The 19,839-nt window shown below is 42.1% G+C and overlaps 1 protein-coding gene across 1 annotated transcript; it reads left to right on the top strand.

Annotated features, from left to right (window-relative positions):
* The first annotated feature begins 1,003 nt into the window (after positions 1-1,003).
* Positions 1,004-18,510, top strand: LOC140916744 (adhesion G-protein coupled receptor G2-like). The gene is made up of 8 exons (XM_073358460.1): positions 1,004-1,013; positions 1,932-2,054; positions 3,543-3,588; positions 6,598-6,701; positions 8,194-8,315; positions 11,591-11,856; positions 17,108-17,209; positions 18,011-18,510. The coding sequence occupies exons 3-8, from the start codon at positions 3,555-3,557 to the stop codon at positions 18,148-18,150; spliced, it is 768 nt and encodes a 255-aa protein (XP_073214561.1). The 5' UTR covers positions 1,004-1,013; positions 1,932-2,054; positions 3,543-3,554; the 3' UTR covers positions 18,151-18,510.
* Positions 18,511-19,839: the final 1,329 nt, after the last annotated feature.

Raw genomic sequence — 19,839 nt, 5'->3', positions numbered from 1 at the left:
GGACCTTGGACAAACAACCGAAGTCTGTTTCATCAGACTTCCTGCTGTTGCCTCTCTGGACTCCTTCCCACCAAGTGTCTTTCCTCAGGCCTTTCCCCCAGCCCCTTCCTGGGCTCTTTGTAACAAGCAACACCTTCCAAGGTTGCTCCCAAGAGGTCTAGCTCCTACCCTTGTGAAAGGGTCAACCCCAGGAGCTTGACCCACTCCCACATCTTCCACAAAATGCCATTTGCTCATGCCCATAGAATACCTACAGAGCTCTTCTCTATTGCCCCTCATATTTCAGTCCAAACAACCTTTGGCATCACTGCTTTCAGGAAAACTTATGTCTGGCCCAAGCCTCCGTTCTAGCTTTGGACCCTCCAGTTCTAGTTTCTTGTTTCTTTCAGCCTTTAACCCACAAGACAGCCAGCTACCTGTCTCCTGGGTCTTGCCCTTGTCCTACTGCCCTATGCTCCTTCCTTTATGAAGACCCAGCTGGGTTTGATCAATTATGCCTATCACCCCTCCAGATACCAGCCAGCAGCCTAATTAGGCTCAGGATTCTGTTAATCCGGGATAACCAATGGGAGGTTTAAATACCCCATCATGATGGCCCTGTATTTGTAAAACATTCCCATCTTATGTCTGTTATTGACCCAATCCCACTATTGGGTGGGGTACAGGAAGGAAACAGCCGTTCACCTTTATCTTTGATTGCAGGGACACTTTTTTCCAGACGGAATAAAACATTCACAAAGAAAACAAATTGAAAGGGAAATTCCGCCCCCCCCCGCCCACCCCAAGAAGCTAGTACCTAGGGATATTACTGTGTATTAGGCCTGAGGCAGACATATCTCTGAGCATTTTATCTCTTTCATACAGACTGATATACGTGAAGAACCTTTTAAAAAGGCCTGGGCTGCTGTGTTTTTGCCAAGATTACTGAGGAGCTACTTGGGGAGCCAATCTTTAGATCCAGAATATCATTCAAAGATTCAGTTTAATTTTTTTGGAAAACGTCGCTCTTTGTGGTAAATATTGTCATTAGCGAACACTAGCCTAATAGTATTTAGATAAACTGCTTCTCCTAAACTGTGCAGGGAAAGGATCCTGGCAGAGTTATCTATTAGCTAGAGGAAGCTGCATTGCTGGGCACAATTAAAACTAGAGTGGACCCTGTAATAATAAATGTGGGGTAAGGTACAACCTTGCATCTGTGGGGAGCATACTGGATGGCCCAACTGGCCTTCTGTGTTTCTAGGCTTCTCTGATCACTGTCTACAGAGATTTGAGTAATTTTCATCTTGCCTATTTGGCGTTATCCCAACTCTTTTATTTCACAAAATAATCAGAACACAACCTAATCTCTCTCCTTCAGTATAAATTTACTGTTTCTTACAGAACATGCATAATACCTGTCAAATTATCCTTAAAAATAACAGCAACAATGATATGCAGTCTTGCAGACTGTTCTGTTACTTTTTGGAATTTTGTTGCACTCCAGATACTATAAAGATGGGCACACTAGAAAGCCTGGATATTATTTCAATTTATATTATGGTAGCACTCAGTGTACAAAGTGTTGCTTCTGCACATACAAGAAGACATTGTCTCTGGCTTGAAGGGTTCTCAATCTTTTGGGCTTCATGTCTAACATTTTAAGTGATATGCCACAGACTACCTTGTTGTAGGGAAATGGTTGTGAAACTCTTCTGGTCCAGTCAATATGGTTGCAGCTATGTTTCACTTTAGCTAATTAGAAGAGAGTTTGTCTCTGAATTTCCCACTAACTACATTTCCTAAATAAATAGCGGGAATCTGAATTAAATCAGGTATTCCCAGGTGTCCTCTCATTGATTCTAATAAACACAGTTTTCAAACAAATCAGACAGCAAACAGTTGGAATCCTAGTAGCCTGAACTCTTATTTTCTGTACATTTCCATTACAGGATAGCAGTCGCAGGAATGAAGTGTTGAACACCGATGTTGTGAGTGCCAGCATTGAAAATGTATCAATTCACAACCTCAGTGAGCCAGTGAATATTCTTCTACAGCATATAAAACCAAATAAAGTATAGCATTTTTATTTAATCACAAGCCTTTTCAATTAAATTCAATTTAATCTCTGTTCATCCTTAAAATAGGATTTCCTGTCTTGTTGTCCACTTGAAACATTCCTCCTACTGAACTAATCTTTGCATGCTGCAGGGCAACTGCAAGATGAACAGTTCAAATGGATTTCAGGCGGTCTGTCTAATTCACACAAGTTACCTAAGCATGCATTCCCTTACCAAATCTCTAGCTGGCAGTAAGGGGCACTCACTCTTTTCCCTTGATCTCAGGGAAACCAACACAAGTTGATTTCTCCCCCCCCCCCCCGCCTATTAATTAAGATTAAGAAACTATAATTCAGCACTTAGTGCAAAGAGACAGCAACATAAACACAAAAATGCTACACCCAGTCTGGGTGCTGGCATGCAGAAATATGACTTGATCTGCAGAAGTGGCCCACGGTATACTGACTGCACTTTTCAATCAGTAGGCCCTTGGCTAAAATTTAGTTGTGTCCTTTTGTTACAAAGAGTACATGAAAACATACAGAGTTTCAGAGAGGAGCCTGCTTTTTATTGCAGATCGTATTAATCAGAAACAACTTTTTGGAGTATTGTAAGGGCAGAAAGGCAGAGGAAAGCACTTTGTTTCTTCTTACAGCCTTCAGGTGCTACCTAGAAATACTGCATATTAACATTTAGGGTGAAATTCACCCCCTCCTCCTGCACAAAGCTTTGGTAATATTATGTAATACTTATATTGCGCTTTCCATTCATACCTCTCCATGGACTTCCCTAGGGTGGGTGGGTATCATCCTCCTCACTTGACAGATGGGAAGCTGCGACACAGAATAGCTAGGTGACTTGCCTAAAAGGTTTCACAGCAAATGTGTGACCAAGATGGTCTACTGGTCCAGGTGCTGTTGTGCCGCTGTAAGGTCCATAGTGTAGACATAGCCCAACTCTTACGGAATAAGATAAACATACTGATGGGAGGTTGGGATGATCTAGGAAAGTGGTAATGGGAAAACCACTGATCTCTAGGATGCCCCTTCTAATCTAGCCCAGGTAGGCAGTAAAAGTTGTTACCACCTGAGAGCTTTTTGATGGCACATGTGAGATTGCTGGTATTCTTAAGTCCAGCTCTCAGTGGACAGGAGTGCACATCCCAAAAACCACCAGCACATTTGGGAACCTTGCTTATGGTCTCAGCAGAGACCCAGGTGTGAATGAGAACAGACTGAACTCCACTTTTATTTCTAGATGGGCTACTTAGGTCAGACTTGAGACACATTGAGAGGGCAACATGGCGGAAGCTTGTACTCCAACTGGCCATGTAGCTGTTTTTGAAACAAACAACCTCTGCAGAAGTCTTTGCCAAACCCAGTTTTTGCCCCTCAGAGTGGAAAACAAATTAGGATTGATCACTTCTCATACAGTCAGAGTTAAAGAGCAAACATTAAAGGGAGTGTGCAGCAATGTCACAGCACTCACTTTCCTTTCTTTCAGAACAATGCTACAATGCACTGTGTGTTTTGGGACTTTACAAAGAACAGTAAGTACTATTTACAAGGTTGCCATATTTTAGCCATCACCATCCTGATGATGCCCTTGGCTACCTAATGTGCCATTACAAACACTGATGTCTGTAGTTCAGGTCAAGTGCATCCAGGATAGGTGCTTCTTACTGAAGTCTACACCATTGTGCACATGCCATCCCAAGTCTCCCCCGCACAGCCTGGGGTGGCCCACAGGCACCCTGCCTCAGTTTCTCTGAGTGCCCCAAGAATAATTCAGTCACAGCCAAGCTCTTTGAAACAATAGTTCCTCCTCTTCTAGGGTCTAACTTATTCCGTATAATTTAGCATCCACAAACATTCATTTCGGCTCACCCCTCAGGGTGAGGGTTGCACAGTCCACCTTCCTGGGACTGTGGCTTTATGTTCGGGGCCTCCCCAATCCATAACTCACCACTCAAATCTAGGATGTCACAGTCCTTCTTCCTGGGACTGTGGCTCATAGACTTCTTTTCCCCAGCAGCTTCTTTCAGTAACTCCCTTCCCTAGGGACTGTGACAGGCATCTGCCTTTTCTGGACTCTTTTTATTCAATCCTCTCCTTTATCAGTTACCAATTTTCTGCACCTGGGGAGGCAGGTTATGCTTGTCACAGATGGGCTGGGTTCCATCTTCCCTCAAAGGGCCAGCCATTCTATGACAACCAATATAGTCAGTGTTATTTCTGAGGGATGGTCATCTAGCAGTACTTGTAATGAGGCATCAACACAAATGGTGAAGAGTAAAACTAAGCTAAAAGCAGAGTAAAAGTAAATCTAAAACTGAATTTACTTAAGAGTAACACTGATTTGATTAATTTAAGTTTCAACTGTTTAATAAGTAGGTCTGATTAGCAGATATGAATAATAAACCCCCTATGGGCAGGCTAGGCATAAGATTGGGAGTCAGGATATAGATATGATAGTAATCACTGTATTATAAATGCATAAGACCAACAGACCTGGGTTTTCTGTTCCTGATTCTGACACTCATCCACTTGTAAATGGAGATAACAATTTCCTCCCTCACAGTGGTGTTGTGAGACAGTATTTATTAATGGTTGTTAAGGAGCAATAAGATATTCGGCTAGAAAGTGCTTTAGACACACAGAGTATTATTATAATCATCTTCACCTGGACATGCAACTGAACAGGACTAATTCAGTGGAGTATGGTTAGCATAAGGAGGTGCTGTTCATACCTCTAGCTCATTAACAGGAATGGGGTTGGACAAGTTATCCTTATTGAAAATGCTACCTGAAGGTTGCTGAGTATGCAGGTTGGGGCTAATTCTGCACTCGTTTACACTGGTGCAAATCAGGAGTAACTCCATTGACTGCAACGTAGCTACAGAGGTATAGTACTAGGGTCAGTGGAGAATCAAAGCTGGGGTGGGCTCAAATTCGGATTGGGATTCTGAATTTGCAGGAGTGTCTGGATCCAAGGTTTTGGTTTGGCCCATTATAAATAAAGGGGCCAGTCATTGAATTTGGATCAGGATTCAAATCTGAAAGTTCTCAGAATTTATGGGTGACAGGATCCAGGAATTGGGGTTGGCCCATCTCATTTGTGTTCTGCTTTTAATGTGGACTAGCAGAATAACTAACACTTTCTGGTAAGATAAAACAGTTCCCAGTAACAAAAGTACTTCCCTCCCCAAAACAATGAAATGCTCACAGGAAGGGCTAGCTGATCTCCTGGTTAGAAATGGCAGAAAATCACTGTCAATGCTCTTAAATCTACTGAGTGTGTAGGATGGATTTAACAAAAAATTAGAGTTAGGCTATGTCTAGGGTGACCAGCTGTCCCATTTTTAAAGAGACAGTTCCATTTTTGCAGACTTTCTTATATAAGCACCTTTTACCCCCCCACACCCCGTCCCGTTTTTTCACAGTTGCTATCTGGTCACCCTAGGTACGTCAACACTACAGACCTGTGCCACTGTAAGGTCTCTTACGTAGCTGGCTATGCCGGCAGGAGAGAGCTTTCCTCCCAACGAGTGGCTGTAGGTGCTCTCCCTCCGTTGTTCACACCGGCCCTTTTGTCAGTGAATATTTTGTCAGTCAGGGGGTGGGTTTTTTTCACACCCCTGACCAACAAAAGTTACCAACAAAAGTGCTAGTGTAGATATAACGTTGGACTACAAACAATACTAAAAGAGCTCCAAAACGCTTCAGAAGGGGGAGGGGTTGCTTTATGTCAGTCTCCAGTGAGCCCCTTTAGCCATTCATCTCTATCTGGAAGGGTAGGCTGGTCCAAAATAAAACCTTTGAAGGGGGGGGGGGGGCAAATAAAGCGGAGATTGGGAGTTCCTGGGAGATCACTTCTTTCTCCCTAAAATACATGATTCAAGCTTTACATATCATGGTTTTGCAATGAAAGATTAACATTCTTCTCAGAGTTACTCCATTAAGTTAATGGTGTCATTCTAGTGTAGCTGAGCGTGGAATTTGGCCCACACTTTCTGCAGATTCAGGAAGACAACAGTGTACTAATTTACAATCAGCTCACGTTTGGAACGTTTTCTGTGCACTCACCAATGATAGAAATTTCTTCTTCTTTTAACTGAGAGTTTAGATTCTGCAGAATCTGAATATGTGATACCAGCCACATAAATAGGTTATAAATAAGTCACACCAGGAGAGATCTGGTCTCCAAGCAGAATGTTTGACTCCCCTGACCTAAACTGTTCCTCCCCACCTTTCAAATATTTACCATGTCCCCACCTCCTTAGATGTAATCTAGCCAACCTCTCTCTCTATATATATATAAATATGTAGTACTAGAAATATTTCTTCATTCCCCAAGTTTCATCTGTACAAGTTTAGAGATTCTAATCTCTGACAGTAATTCAAAACGTGTTCTTGTGTGAAATCTCACCCATGTGAGCTGTTAGCTGACCCTGCTATCTGTACTACCTTGAGCTCATAATCACACCTCTTTCATTTTTCAGAGCTATAAATTACTGGATATGACTAACTGGTTAAAAATTCCTTTCTGTATTGTACAGATGGACTCGGTGGTTGGAATACATCAGGGTGTGAAGTGAAACACAGAGATATGAATTACACAATCTGTTATTGTAACCATCTTACCCATTTTGGAGTGTTGCTGGTAAGTACTCCATGAATCATCTCCAGAAGACATTGACGGCACTACACCAAGTCATCACTGGACTTGTGGGAGACCTCTTAGTTCCAAATTAGCTTTTAGAGAGCAAATTGTATTTGGCTGGAAGTCATACTAATAAAGAAAGCAAATAAAAGTAAGTTTTAAGTTAAAAAAGAAACTGAAGTCCAACTGCACACTCAGTACAAATTCATTTTACAGCAATTGTCATTGCCTCTTAGCTTTCATTGCATCTTTACAATTCTCCCTAATGAATATTACTGCATTAGCTGTTGTATTGGGTTGTATGGTAATGTTAGTTACCTGCCAACAGCAACTAATGTTGTTCAGTTTCCCTGAAAGTGTCACTAATTAAACTCTCTTAATCTAAAAATGTACCAGCATTATCATCTATTATTTACATAACACCAAAAGTGTGTTAAGTACTTTAACAAAGTTCCTGGCCCAAAAACCTTTATCAAAACAGACAGTGTACAAATGAAGGATTGAAAATGGTTGCAACGAAAAGCAAAGTGATTGGGGAATTCTGAATAAACTATGTAGCAGACACTAGCAGAATTTCCTCACCCTGCCATAGGAGAACCTGCCTGGGGGAAACACGTGGTCCATTTCCCTTTGGTATGTGCAATATAAACACAAATACACACCTGTGATTAAACTAACTGGTCCCTAGAGGTCATCATTACTCACCTCAAATATAGATGCAAGAGCCCTCTCTGGTAGTAAAAATGTTACTTCTATAAGAAGGAAATTTGGATGTTGTAGATTTCATGCAGCTTGTCCTATTTCTAAATAAAACAAGTCAGACTGAACCAAATTGTAAACTCACTATTCTCCATTGCCATTCCGGTTACATACACTGTAGGAACTGTTTTGACTGCACGATGTCTACAATTCTCAGTACAAAAGGAAACAAATTACTCTTGCTTGGTTCAAAAGTCACATATAAAGCATATAGCAGCAGGTTATGGCAGGCAACAAGATTCATGTCATGAACGTCATTGGGAAGGAATCTATGGGAGTGAGGCCCATTTCACGGAGTGTTTTTCACAGCCTGGCTCTTGAAAGTACTTTTAACTTGGTGAATCCTCCCACACTTTGAAGCATCTGGCATGTGTCTCCATCCCCCCCACTTTCAGCAACTCCCATTTTAACAAATGAGAGTTTCTTCTACAAAATGAATGTCCATTCAATATTTTTGCTGTATTACTTTAAAAGCCGCATGGAAGTCTGAAGTGCAATGAGAATGATGCTTTTGCAACTTCTTGGCAATTAAATACTGGATATTTTCACTGTCTCTGGTATTTCACTACATTCTAAAATGAGTGGTTTGTAAAAATAATACAAACATTTAGAAAAAAAAAGGACTAGAAACTGCTCTTTCCCTAATGTGAAAATGTAGGAAGCAATTGGATTTTTTCTGCATGACGTAGGCCAGTTATGAGTAATGACCAGAACTCTTTATATTTTGACCTAGGACTTAACCCGGACAGTGATAGATGGTGTGACTCATCGCATATTAACTCTGATAACCTATGCAGGATGTGGTGCCTCTGCCCTTTGCTTGGGGGTATTGCTGGTGATGCACCTAACTCTTGAGTAAGTTGAATCCTTTCTTTTATTTTTCCCCCCATGCAAAAGCAATAAATGACCCCTGCAGTCACTGCAGGAGTTTTCAGTAACATTGATGCTAGATCAGTCACAAGATGATGATGGAAGGATGATCTGAATATAATACAGTGGAATAGTGGTGATATAACACTTCATGCTTCAGGGCATAAGACAACCTCCAACTAATGGAGATTAGGAAGTGATTTCCCCTGTGAACATGTTATTCCAAAACTGCCTACTGCAGTGTTTCTTTCACCTTGCTCCGGAACATTTGGTACTGGCCACTCTTGGAGATATGGTATGGGCTGTATTCAACCACTGGTTTGAACCAGTTTGGCAGCTCTTGTGTTCCTGATATGGTGTCATGGCAAGAGGATGGAATATCCTGTACGTTCAATGGTTTGGGTCCCAATCTCTATATGCAGTGTTAAAGGAGGCAGAAAATAAAAGATTGTTCCTATTAAACACAGCCTTGAAATGTAGATCTCCTCTGGAAAGTGACAGGAAAAATGGCACCTGTTATTTAGAGTCATATCTTCTTACTTGAGTGACAAAACATAAGTTTTTCCTACTTGTAACCCTTGTTTGCACTGTAACGCCAATACAAATAAAAGAGAGTAAGTGGGTTGTTCTTCACTTTGTGAAATATCCACAGAATTGTTTGCTAAATTCTAGTCATGGGTGACTCTACCAATTTTGCTGCCCCAAGCAGTTGCCGCCGAATTGCCGCCGGGGGACATGGACTGCTGCCCCATTCTGAATGTTGCCCCAAGCACCTGCTTGCAAAGCTGGTGCCTGGAGCTGGCCCTGATTCCAGTGAGTTGCTCAGATTTTACAGATGGCATAATCTGAAGACAACAGGGTTGCATAGATTAACCAAGGATCTAATTGGCCTGCTGGTTATGGTGCATGACATGGAAAAAATATAGCATTTGCAAGAATCCAGAAGAGTTTGCAGGGCTTGCAGCTAGAAAAGCCTCTTTTTTTATTTTTAAACTAAACACATATCCAGTATTTGGAAATCACTGAGATACAATAATCATGGAATCCTACAACGATATTTTTAGAGACACTTTTCAGAGTAGAAGCTCACATTTACTCCCAAGTAAGATAGAAATCCACTTCTTTTTATAGTAAGCACCTACAGCCCGACATAGGCACTGACAAATCTGAATAAAAGAAATAATTTTGCTTGATCAATATGGATTTTTAAATGTATGGGAAAAGTCTCCAATAATATTGGGCCTTATGTTATCCTGAAAAAGTGGTAAGCACAGATTATGAGAACATAAGAATGGCTATACTGGGTCAGACAATGGTCCATTTAGCACTGTATCTGGTCTTCCGACAGTGGCCAGTGCCAGATGCTTCAAAAGGAATTAACAAAACAGGGCAATCATCAAGTGATCCATCCGCTGTCATCCAATCCCAGCATCTGGCAGTCAGAGGCCTAAGGAAATCCAGAGCATGGGGTTGCATACCTGATCATCTTGGTAATAGCCACTGATGAACCTATCCTCCATGAGGTGTCTGAGAGATTTACTATGAGACCTTATTCTCAAAGGGCAATATAAAAGGCTCTCAGTGTAAATGTGCATCAGGTCTACCAGAAAGGTGGATCACTCTGCCATTGATGTGTCTTAGAGTGCTGAAAAGATATTCAATGTGGTGGAATAGAAATACTCATTACATGTTTTGTGTATTTTGATGAACTAATATACCAACTGAATGATGATGAAGCAAAGTTATGGAGAACTATAGGAGGATCTTTTGGAAAGAAGTGTTTGTCTACATGAGGACTTACAGGGAAGTTACTGTGAAATAGCTTCTGTGTAACTTTAAAGCATAATAGCTATTCCCCACTAAAACTAGAGAGCTAGTGCAGAATAGCTCTTCAGCAATAGTTATTCCAGGCTCTTTCCACATGTAGAAAGCCATAAGAATTAATTTAGATTGAAGAGAAGCTCATAATTGTATAGTAGCATTGTAGATTTTAGACCTCTATTTCTTCTTGCTTTTTCATTATTTTTTATTTGCCTTTCTAAGTTAAAAGTCTGTTTGTCTGCAATCCTTTCAGTTTTAAGGAGTTCCTTTTCCATGTATGGATTTTTCTCTTCCCTATGTTTTTGCTGTTTTAGTCTCCTTGATGTACAAACGAAAGGTGAGCTGACACTTCTGGACTAGACGCTATGGGCCAAATTACCAGAAAAGTGCACATGCAGTTGTAGTTACTATAACTACTTGCAAACTAGGTGGTTTTGTGCACAGAGGTACTCATTTAAGCATCTAAACAACTATCCTTTGCTTGGCATTTGCAAATATTCCTTTTGGTGTGCACAGTCACAGCAACAGAGCATGCATTGTTGTGGGCACTTTAATGTACAGACACACCTGAAAATCTGGCCGTAATGTCTTACCTACTCACAGTTATAAGGAATAAAGTAGCATGCAGTGCAGGGTATACTTAATATTTGATGGGTAGCAAGAGGTGGTAACGCCTCATAACCACCTAAATGGGTTCATTTCCTTTCCCCATAGAAAGATTGTTTATTTTCATTATTTAATTTAAATTAAACTTAAATTTGCAAAGAGGAAGGATGGTGTTGTGTTTAAGACACTGGAATAGGACTCAGGAGACCTGGACACAATAGGGAGCTCAGGGCAAGTCACTAAATCTCTCTGTGGCTTAGTTCCCCATCTGTACAATAGAGATATTTATACATTCCTTCTCCTATTCTTTGTCTGTCTTGTGTTTAGATTATAAATTCTTTGAGGCAAGGCATGTCTTTTACTCTGTGTTTCTATAGTGTCCAGTGCAATGTGGCTCTAATCTCAGGAGGGTCTTTAGGTGCTGTCATAATACAAATAATATTGTATTAAGTAAAACATGGGCTATGGCTGTAAGACAATGAAGTTTTGTCTTTTCCACTCACTGCCATCATGCCAATTCTAGAATGCTCCTCCGAACATGGATATCATCTACTCCTAGCCTTTGCAGCACGGAACCAGCAGGGAATTGAATTCTGTCTGTTATTTAAGAAGTTAGTGTGTAGGGTGTGCCCTGATGTTGGATACTAGGGGAGTGTTTTTAATTAAAAACAAGTTTTTATGAAGCTTAGTTTTAAGTCACTTAGGCTATTGAATACACATTTTTATTACCTCCTGCTAGAGAACCAATGTGATAACCTTTCATTAATTGGCAACAAGTGCAACTGCACAATGACAATATTGGAAACTCTCATTTCTTTTCACTTTTATTTTAGCAAGCTTCGCAGAGATTATCCTTCAAAAATCCTGGTAAATCTCTGCACTGCACTGCTGATGCTAAACCTGTTATTCCTGGTCAATCCCTGGCTGTCATCATTTAACAACCAGGGCCTGTATATCACAGTGGCTGTGTTCCTTCATTACTTCCTGCTTGTAGCCTTCTCATGGATGGGCCTGGAATCGGTTCACATGTACTTTGCTCTCAAAGTCTTCAGAATATACATTCCAAACTACATACTGAAATTCTGCATTGCTGGGTGGGGTAAGTAAGCAGCTTATCTCTCTTGATATCTGTGCTTGGTGTACTGCTCTAATGTAGGCATTCCTCACATGAAAATGCACTTCACCACTACAAGTAGGATTCCCTAGCCCAGACAGGTCCTGCTGACAGCTACTCCTGGACACTTGCATGAGAGGAAAGTGATCAGGAACAGCCAGCATGGATTCACCAAGGGAAGGTCATGCCTGACTAATCTAATCGCCTTTTATGATGAGATTACTGGTTCTGTGGATGAAGGGAAAGCAGTGGATGTATTGTTTCTTGACTTTAGCAAAGCTTTTGACACAGTCTCCCACAGTATTCTTGTCAGCAAGTTAAGGAAGTATGGGCTGGATGAATGCACTATAAGGTGGGTAGAAAGCTGGCTAGATTGTCGGGCTCAACGGGTAGTGATCAATGGCTCCATGTCTAGTTGGCAGCCGGTATCAAGTGGAGTGCCCCAAGGGTCGGTCCTGGGGCCGGTTTTGTTCAATATCTTCATAAATGATCTGGAGGATGGTGTGGATTGCACTCTCAGCAAATTTGCGGATGATACTAAACTGGGAGGAGTGGTAGATACGCTGGAGGGGAGGGATAGGATACAGAAGGACCTAGACAAATTGGAGGATTGGGCCAAAAGAAATCTGATGAGGTTCAATAAGGATAAGTGCAGGGTCCTGCACTTAGGACGGAAGAACCCAATGCACAGCTACAGACTAGGGACCGAATGGCTAGGCAGCAGTTCTGCGGAAAAGGACCTAGGGGTGACAGTGGACCAGAAGCTGGATATGAGCCAGCAGTGTGCCCTTGTTGCCCAGAAGGCCAATGGCATTTTGGGATGTATAAGTAGGGGCATAGCGAGCAGATCGAGGGACGTGATCGTTCCCCTCTATTCGACATTGGTGAGGCCTCATCTGGAGTACTGTGTCCAGTTTTGGGCCCCACACTACAAGAAGGATGTGGATAAATTGGAGAGAGTCCAGCGAAGGGCAACAAAAATGATTAGGGGTCTGGAACACATGACTTATGAGGAGAGGCTGAGGGAGCTGGGATTGTTTAGCCTGCAGAAGAGAAGAATGAGGGGGGATTTGATAGCTGCTTTCAACTATCTGAAAGGGGGTTCCAAAGAGGATGGCTCTAGACTGTTCTCAATGGTAGCAGATAACAGAACGAGGAGTAATGGTCTCAAGTTGCAGTGGGGGAGGTTTAGATTGGATATTAGGAAAAACTTTTTCACTAAGAGGGTGGTGAAACACTGGAATGCGTTACCTAGGGAGGTGGTAGAATCTCCTTCCTTAGAGGTTTTTAAGGTCAGGCTTGACAAAGCCCTGGCTGGGATGATTTAACTGGGAATTGGTCCTGCTTCGAGCAGGGGGTTGGACTAGATGACCTTCTGGGGTCCCTTCCAACCCTGATATTCTATGATTCTATGACATGGGAGTGTAGCAGATAGTCCTTGCTGCTCCTCTTCTGCACAGGAATACAGGCATGTGGATTGTACTGTGCCTGCAAGGAGTATCTATACTCAAAGGCTTCATGGGTCAGCATCACCCAGCCCTGCTCTGCTGGAGCAAGACTGTTATTGGCCCCTTCCATGGATATGCAAAGAGAGAGGGGACTTAATGAGCTTCTTTCCCAACCTCTCGTGCCCCTGCACAGGGATCAATCACAATCCTAGTGATCCTGTGCATACCAGCTGCCTGAATGAAGGCAGCATGGGGGAAGAACCATGGGCCTGTCTCCATTCTGTGGCCAGGTAGAGGGGGATCACGCCCTCCATCTCTAAGGACAGTGTCCTGTAGCTGCCACTCCAACATGCACTTCCAGGGAGCCCTCTGAGTGAACTCTGGCTCCAATCAGAATATTTTTGGGGGACTCCAGCAGTAGCATGGCCCCATCCACTCTCCCGCCAAACAACAGGGCACTAAAGGCATCATCTATCCATTAGCAGGGAAGACTGGCGAAAAGGGGCTAACAAGCAGGTTTGCATTAAAAAAGAGCAGAATTTGACGCAGTGATTATAGTTCTGTTAAGTTGCCTGGATAGTTGCTAAACTCAGTGACTATTTTTAAATTCCACACGTACATCACCATCTATGTCATTAGATTTTGCACACAACTATGCTGATTATTAGCCTTACAAGAACTCTGTTTAGGCACAGCTCTTAACAGTGATGATGTCTGTAACAATCATTCTGGCAAACAAAAACAGGAGCTGAAAGGAACATGGTAAACAGGAAAGGAGTGGCACTGAAGATTTGTGGACAAGTACTATTTGAAAAATGTCAACCTCATTAGATTGTTACACAGAGTGCTACTACCAATTTGTCTTTTGCCATTCTAAGATTTTTCTAATGATTAGTAGGGGTTGTGTTTGAGCTATTATTTTAGTAGAGTGGATCCCTTCTGAAGATGTTTGAGAACTCGAACATTTTGCAAATGAAGATATTTTATGCCTACTCATCTGCAGTTTACATAGACAATTCTGCTCTGATGCACGTGATTTCAGCAGAGCCTTCAGGCGTGTTACTGAGACGAGACCTTGACCTACACATCTGTATCACTGCTGTAATTATTAATCATGGACTGTCACATCCAGGAGACTAGATGTCTCCCACTTCCAGATTTCCTTTTTTTGTTTTCTGTTTAAAATCTCTCTTTTCTCCCATGCTATTAGGAATACCAGCTGTTGTAGTTGTTACTCTCCTCATTATAAATACAGACTTTTATGGCAATGGATCATTTTCTAAAAACCAGAACTCATTCATTTTTTTGTAAGTATATTTGAAGGAATTGGCCCAACATCTTGTCTCCTTTTATTTCTTCTAGTTCATGCTAATCTCCTTCTCTTTACTTTGCCACTTTGAGTGTCAATTCCTCTTTCTTTTCGAAGAATCTCTTTGCTTCTGGAACATATTAACATAATCTCATAGACTCTTAAGGTCAGAAAAGACCATTATGATCATGTAGTCTGACCTCCTGCACATTGCACGCTGAGGCCACAGAACCTCACCCACCCATTCCTGTAACAGAGGACACAACTTTTGGCTGAATTACCGAAGTCCTCAAAGCATGATTTAAAGACTTCAAGTTACAGACAATCCACCATTTACACTAGTTGAAATCTGGCAATGACCCTTGCCCCATGCTGCAGAGGAAGGCAAAATAACCCCATGATCTCTGCCAATCTGACCCAGAGAAAAATTCCTTCCCAACCCAAAATATGGCGATCAGTTGGATTTTGAGTATGTTGGCATGACCCAACAGCCGGACACTTGGGAAAGAATTCTCTGTAGAACTCAGAGTCCTCCCCATCTGGTGTCCCATCACCTGCCATTAGGGATCTTTGCTACTAGCAGTCGCAGATTGCCTGCAATGGCATATAGGCAGCCTCATCATACCATCTCCTCTATAAAAACTTATCAAGATCAGTCTTGAAGCCAATTAGGTTTTTTGTCCCCACTCGTCCCCTTGGAAGGTTGATTGTAAATCAAGACAAACCTATTCCATGCGTTCAGTGGAGTCGCTATAAGAATAATTTGGTCCAGTGTTCCACAAGCTTATGTTAATTCCCCAGGGTTTTTGACCTTCTCATTCCTGTATCTCCTTTGTCCTTATCAAATCTCTCGTAATCTTGAATTCTTCAGTTAGATCACATCAACCTTTCTTCTTTTCCAGTGAGACTAAGCTACTCCTTTATCCTTTCTTCTGAAATAATGTTTACATCAGGAATACTCCAACTTGCTTTTTGCCATGCTCTGGCTAAGATGGTACTATGCCCGTAATAACAGATTGTGCATTTACAATCGGACTGGCCAGGGGGCAGAACATCGCTATGGCATCTCAGGAGCAAAACAGGGAAGGAATTATGTATCAGAGGCACTATTACTGCCACACTGGAGCAAGGGGGGAAGCAGGAATCTGCTACTGAAACATCATCTGAGGAAATTCTAACCAATGCCCATCCATGTGCTGTATTGATAACAGAATAGCTCCCTAATTAGTTATTTTCAGCTTTCTATGTTCTTCCCCTTTCCTGTAGTTGCTGGATTCAAGATGATATTGTCTTTTACACCTCCGTTGTGGCCTATTTCTGTGTAATATTTCTGATTAACATAGTGATGTTCATCAATGTTCTTCTTCAAATTCATATCATGAAATCAAAGCAGCAAATAAAATCCAAGAACTGGAAGCAGGACTTTCTCCATGATCTGCGAAGCATGGTCAGCCTGACATTCTTACTCGGCTTAACCTGGGGCTTTGCCTTTTTTGCCTGGGGATCAGCAAGGATTTTTTTCTTGTATGTCTTCACCATTTGTAACACACTGCAAGGTAACTTCTGTATGAGATGCTGATAGCAATATGGTGTATTTCTATCAGTTTATGGGTGTGATATATAAATACATCCAAAATGTCATCTTACCTACCCAAATTGGGGTGGTTGAGTAGCTTTGTTTGTATCATTTGGAAGTTTGGATAGTTTAATAATAAAAATCCTTTTGAGTAAGTGAGATGATATCCTGAACTTTATACAGTATATCACTGTCACAATTCAATACTAGTATGTAAGGACTTGCGGTAATGCCTTTGAAATTCAGGTCCCAATCTATGCCCTTTTCAGGGACACAGACACAATCCATTTCATCTGGGCATAGAAATGCATGCTTGGATTTTGCAGTGACTAGCAGACTGCCAAGAATGTCTGCCCTAATATCAAATCTGTAGAGGACTCTTTTAGTCATCTGTTAACTCATGTGCATTAAGGAAGAGAAGAATAGCCCTCAGAGTTCTGTGCTAATATAATATAGGCTGTGGATCTGCCTCTCTCAGACTCAGACTTTAAGGCCAGAAGGGACCATCATGATCATCTAGTCTGACCTCCTGCAAATTGCAGGCCAGAGAACCTCACACATACACTTCTGCAATAGGCCCATAACCTCTGGCTGACTTATTAAGTCCTCAAATCTTGATTTAAAAACTTCAAGTTACAGAGAATCCACCATTTACTCTAGTTCAAACTAGCAAGTGCCTCATGCTGCAGAGGGTCTCTGCCAGTCTGACTTGGGGGAAAATTCCTTCCTGACCCCAAATATGGAGATCAGTTAGACCTTGAACATGTAGGTAAGACCCACCAGTCAAATACTGAGCTGTATGATATGTCTGTGATTGAAGAGAGCATGAAAGCTTCAGAAATGAGGCAGGAAGCTAGGGAATCAATATGAAAAATACTGATTTTGTCTTCCTTCTTCCTTTAGGGCTCTTTATCTTTGTATATCATTGCCTAATGAAAGAGACGGTGAGGAAGCAGTGCCGAGTGCACTTTTGCTGGGGGAGGTTTCGGCTCAATAATTATTCTGGTAAGACACTTAAGTTTATTGTTTTGCTTGACTCATTTTTAAGCTATTAATGGCATAAGAATTAAAATGGAAATGCTTTTGTGTCACAAAAGTACTGCTCCTATTCTGGCATTTAAGATTGAGTAAGTTACAGTGAAGGATCAATTGCAGTATATTTTTATCTAATAACTTTTTTCCTAAAATATCTGAATTGACTTGAATATGGAAGTGCTTAGTGTTGCTGTCTTTATATACTGCACTTCTGTGGCACTTGCAATCCAAGGTTCTCAAAATGCTTTACAAATCCACCCCTTACAAGGCCTGCCACTGATGTCACATCCATTCTTCACCAGAAAGGTGGGGTGTCCCAATGTACAGGTTTTCCACAGTTCCCCCACTACAGTGGAAAAGTGTTAGGTCTTAACGTTCCTCCATGAATTCTTCATAGATTAGCTATTGAATCTATTAATCAAGGTCCAATGTGGTAAGGGGGTAACAGCATATAGATACGGGACAGATTTTCAAAACAGCTTCAGCCTCACCTCTAAAACTGCAGCTGTAATAGTTTATTGCATGTACAGATGGTATTTTTATACAGAATTCCAGTCATTACAGCAAATACAGTTTGCTTATACAAATCTGAAATTCTGAGCAAGCAAAAATCTTGGGCATAATTTTAGAGACTGTGTAATGGGGTCAGCACCCACCTCTCACAAGTGCCCCCCTGGTCAAGTGCGTGTGCTTGCAGTTTCTCGGTTTGTGATAATGGGCTGGTACCCACCTCTCGCAAGTTCTCCCCTTAGTCGATGGTTTCTTTGGCAGGTCTTCAAGTGTCTCAGCCTTCCAGAGAAGTCACACACACTGTCTGTAAGTGGAACAGAACAAACCTCTTCCAGGGGCACTGTTTTCCTGCAGCCCTCTCTGGGCTCCATCCCAGCAGCCAACCAGGAGCTCCTTCTTAGTTCTCCTGGACCCTGCCCAGACTGAACTGTCTGTGGTACTACTGCTCTTTCAGCCAGCCAGGAATCCCGGTCTCTCTCTTCCAGCTCCAGGCAGTAACTGACTGATTCTGTCACTGCTGCTCCTTTTTACATGGCCCTCCTGGCCACTCCTGCAGCCACTCTAAGCCGCTTGGAGGACTTCTCTTCTGCTTCTCTCTGGGATGGGGTGTGGTGAGACCCGGAGGCCTCCAGCAGGGGGCCTCTGGGCCTAGTCCACCCCGACACAAGCTGTTAAAAAATTTGGTATAAAATTAATAGAGTGTGGAACCCCTGGTTACTTCAGTAGCTCTTCTGATTTGACAGCTCAAGAAAGAGCAATCCATGCACTGCCATATAAATATTAATGTGTGTGTATAAGATATAATAAAATAATACTGTATGTAATCCATATACTATGCATCAGATTGTGCTTTTAAGGTGCAGGCCTGTGTTGTGGGTGGTGCAGCTCTCCACCACCCCAAGGGATCACAGGGGAAATACACCACCTCTAAAATGTGTGTAGCACTGTGGCAGGGTCCTGCTGGAGAAGCCCTTAATCAGCTCCTGCCATTCCAGCCCCAATCAGGGAGAATGGATTGGGGCTGGGTGAATCGCCCTATGTTTGCCTAGTAACTGACCACACCTGCCAGCCTCATTAGCAGGCGCTATAAGGCTGGAAGGAAGTTAGAGGAAGAGCGTGTGTGAGTGTGGAGACTAAGAGCAGGAGGTCAGGCTCAGAGGGAATAGGAACCCCCTAGTCTGTTACGGGCCAAGTCTGTGGTAGGCCAAGCAGTTGTAATGCCTGTATATAGTTGGAAATTGGTGGTGGGAAACTGATCATGAATAAAGAACATGGGTATTGCACCAGTCTGAAGTGTCCCTGATTCATGGAAGAGAGGGGCCAAGGGGCCGAATCCAGAGGGGTGCTGTGGGTACCCCATTACAAGCATGTTCTCTCCTGAACATCTGGCCAACCCGACTGGCTGGTTATAGAGAGTGGGAGGCTATGACCCTACCTCCTATCCATCCATCCCATCAACTTTGGAATGGCTAGCTAGGAAAGACAACAATTGTACTTAGTTCCTTTTATGGGGAGGCAGAGGCTCCTTGTATCCATCACCTCTTGCACAGGCATGTTAGAGCTAATATAAGAATTGCCAGCATGGATTAGAACCAAGGTCCATCTAGTTCAGTATTCTGTCACCAGCACCAGATGCTTCAGAGGAAGGTGCAAGAACTCCACAGAGGGCAGATGTGCTTTCCCTGCCCTAAGTCTCATCCTGGTCTCTAATAGTTGGAGATTGGCATGAGCCCTGAAACAAAGTTTAATATCCTTCTAAACTCTTTGTCATTAATTATGATAACTCTGGGTATTTTTGTTATCCCTATAAATGTCCAATTCCATTCTGAAACCTGTTAAGTTCTTGGCCTCAGTGACTTCATATGGCAATGAGTTCCACAGTTTAAGCACATTTTGTGAAAAAAAGTATTTCCTTTTACTGGTTTGAATTTCCCACCTTTTAATTGCATTAACTGTATCTTTGTTCTTGTACTATGAGTCGCGGAGAAGGGAAGCTCCCAATCTCCCTTCCCTAGAGCACTCAGTATTTTATAAACTTTTATCATGCCCCCTCTTATTCATTTCATTAGGTAAACTATCTCTGTCTTTTC

This window comes from Lepidochelys kempii, chromosome 9, assembly GCF_965140265.1.
Source record: "Lepidochelys kempii isolate rLepKem1 chromosome 9, rLepKem1.hap2, whole genome shotgun sequence".
NCBI classification, from domain to species: Eukaryota; Metazoa; Chordata; order Testudines; family Cheloniidae; genus Lepidochelys; species Lepidochelys kempii.
This window is presented reverse-complemented; position numbering and strand designations above follow the sequence as displayed.

Coding starts and splice junctions, on each gene's coding strand:
- LOC140916744 (XM_073358460.1), top strand. CDS start 3,555: ATGCACTGTGTGTTTTGGGACTTTACAAAGAACA. Junction 3,589..6,597: donor TTGGGACTTTACAAAGAACA/GTAAGTACTATT, acceptor TGTATTGTACAG/ATGGACTCGGTGGTTGGAAT. Junction 17,210..18,010: donor TCGGCTCAATAATTATTCTG/GTAAGACACTTA, acceptor TTTCTTTGGCAG/GTCTTCAAGTGTCTCAGCCT.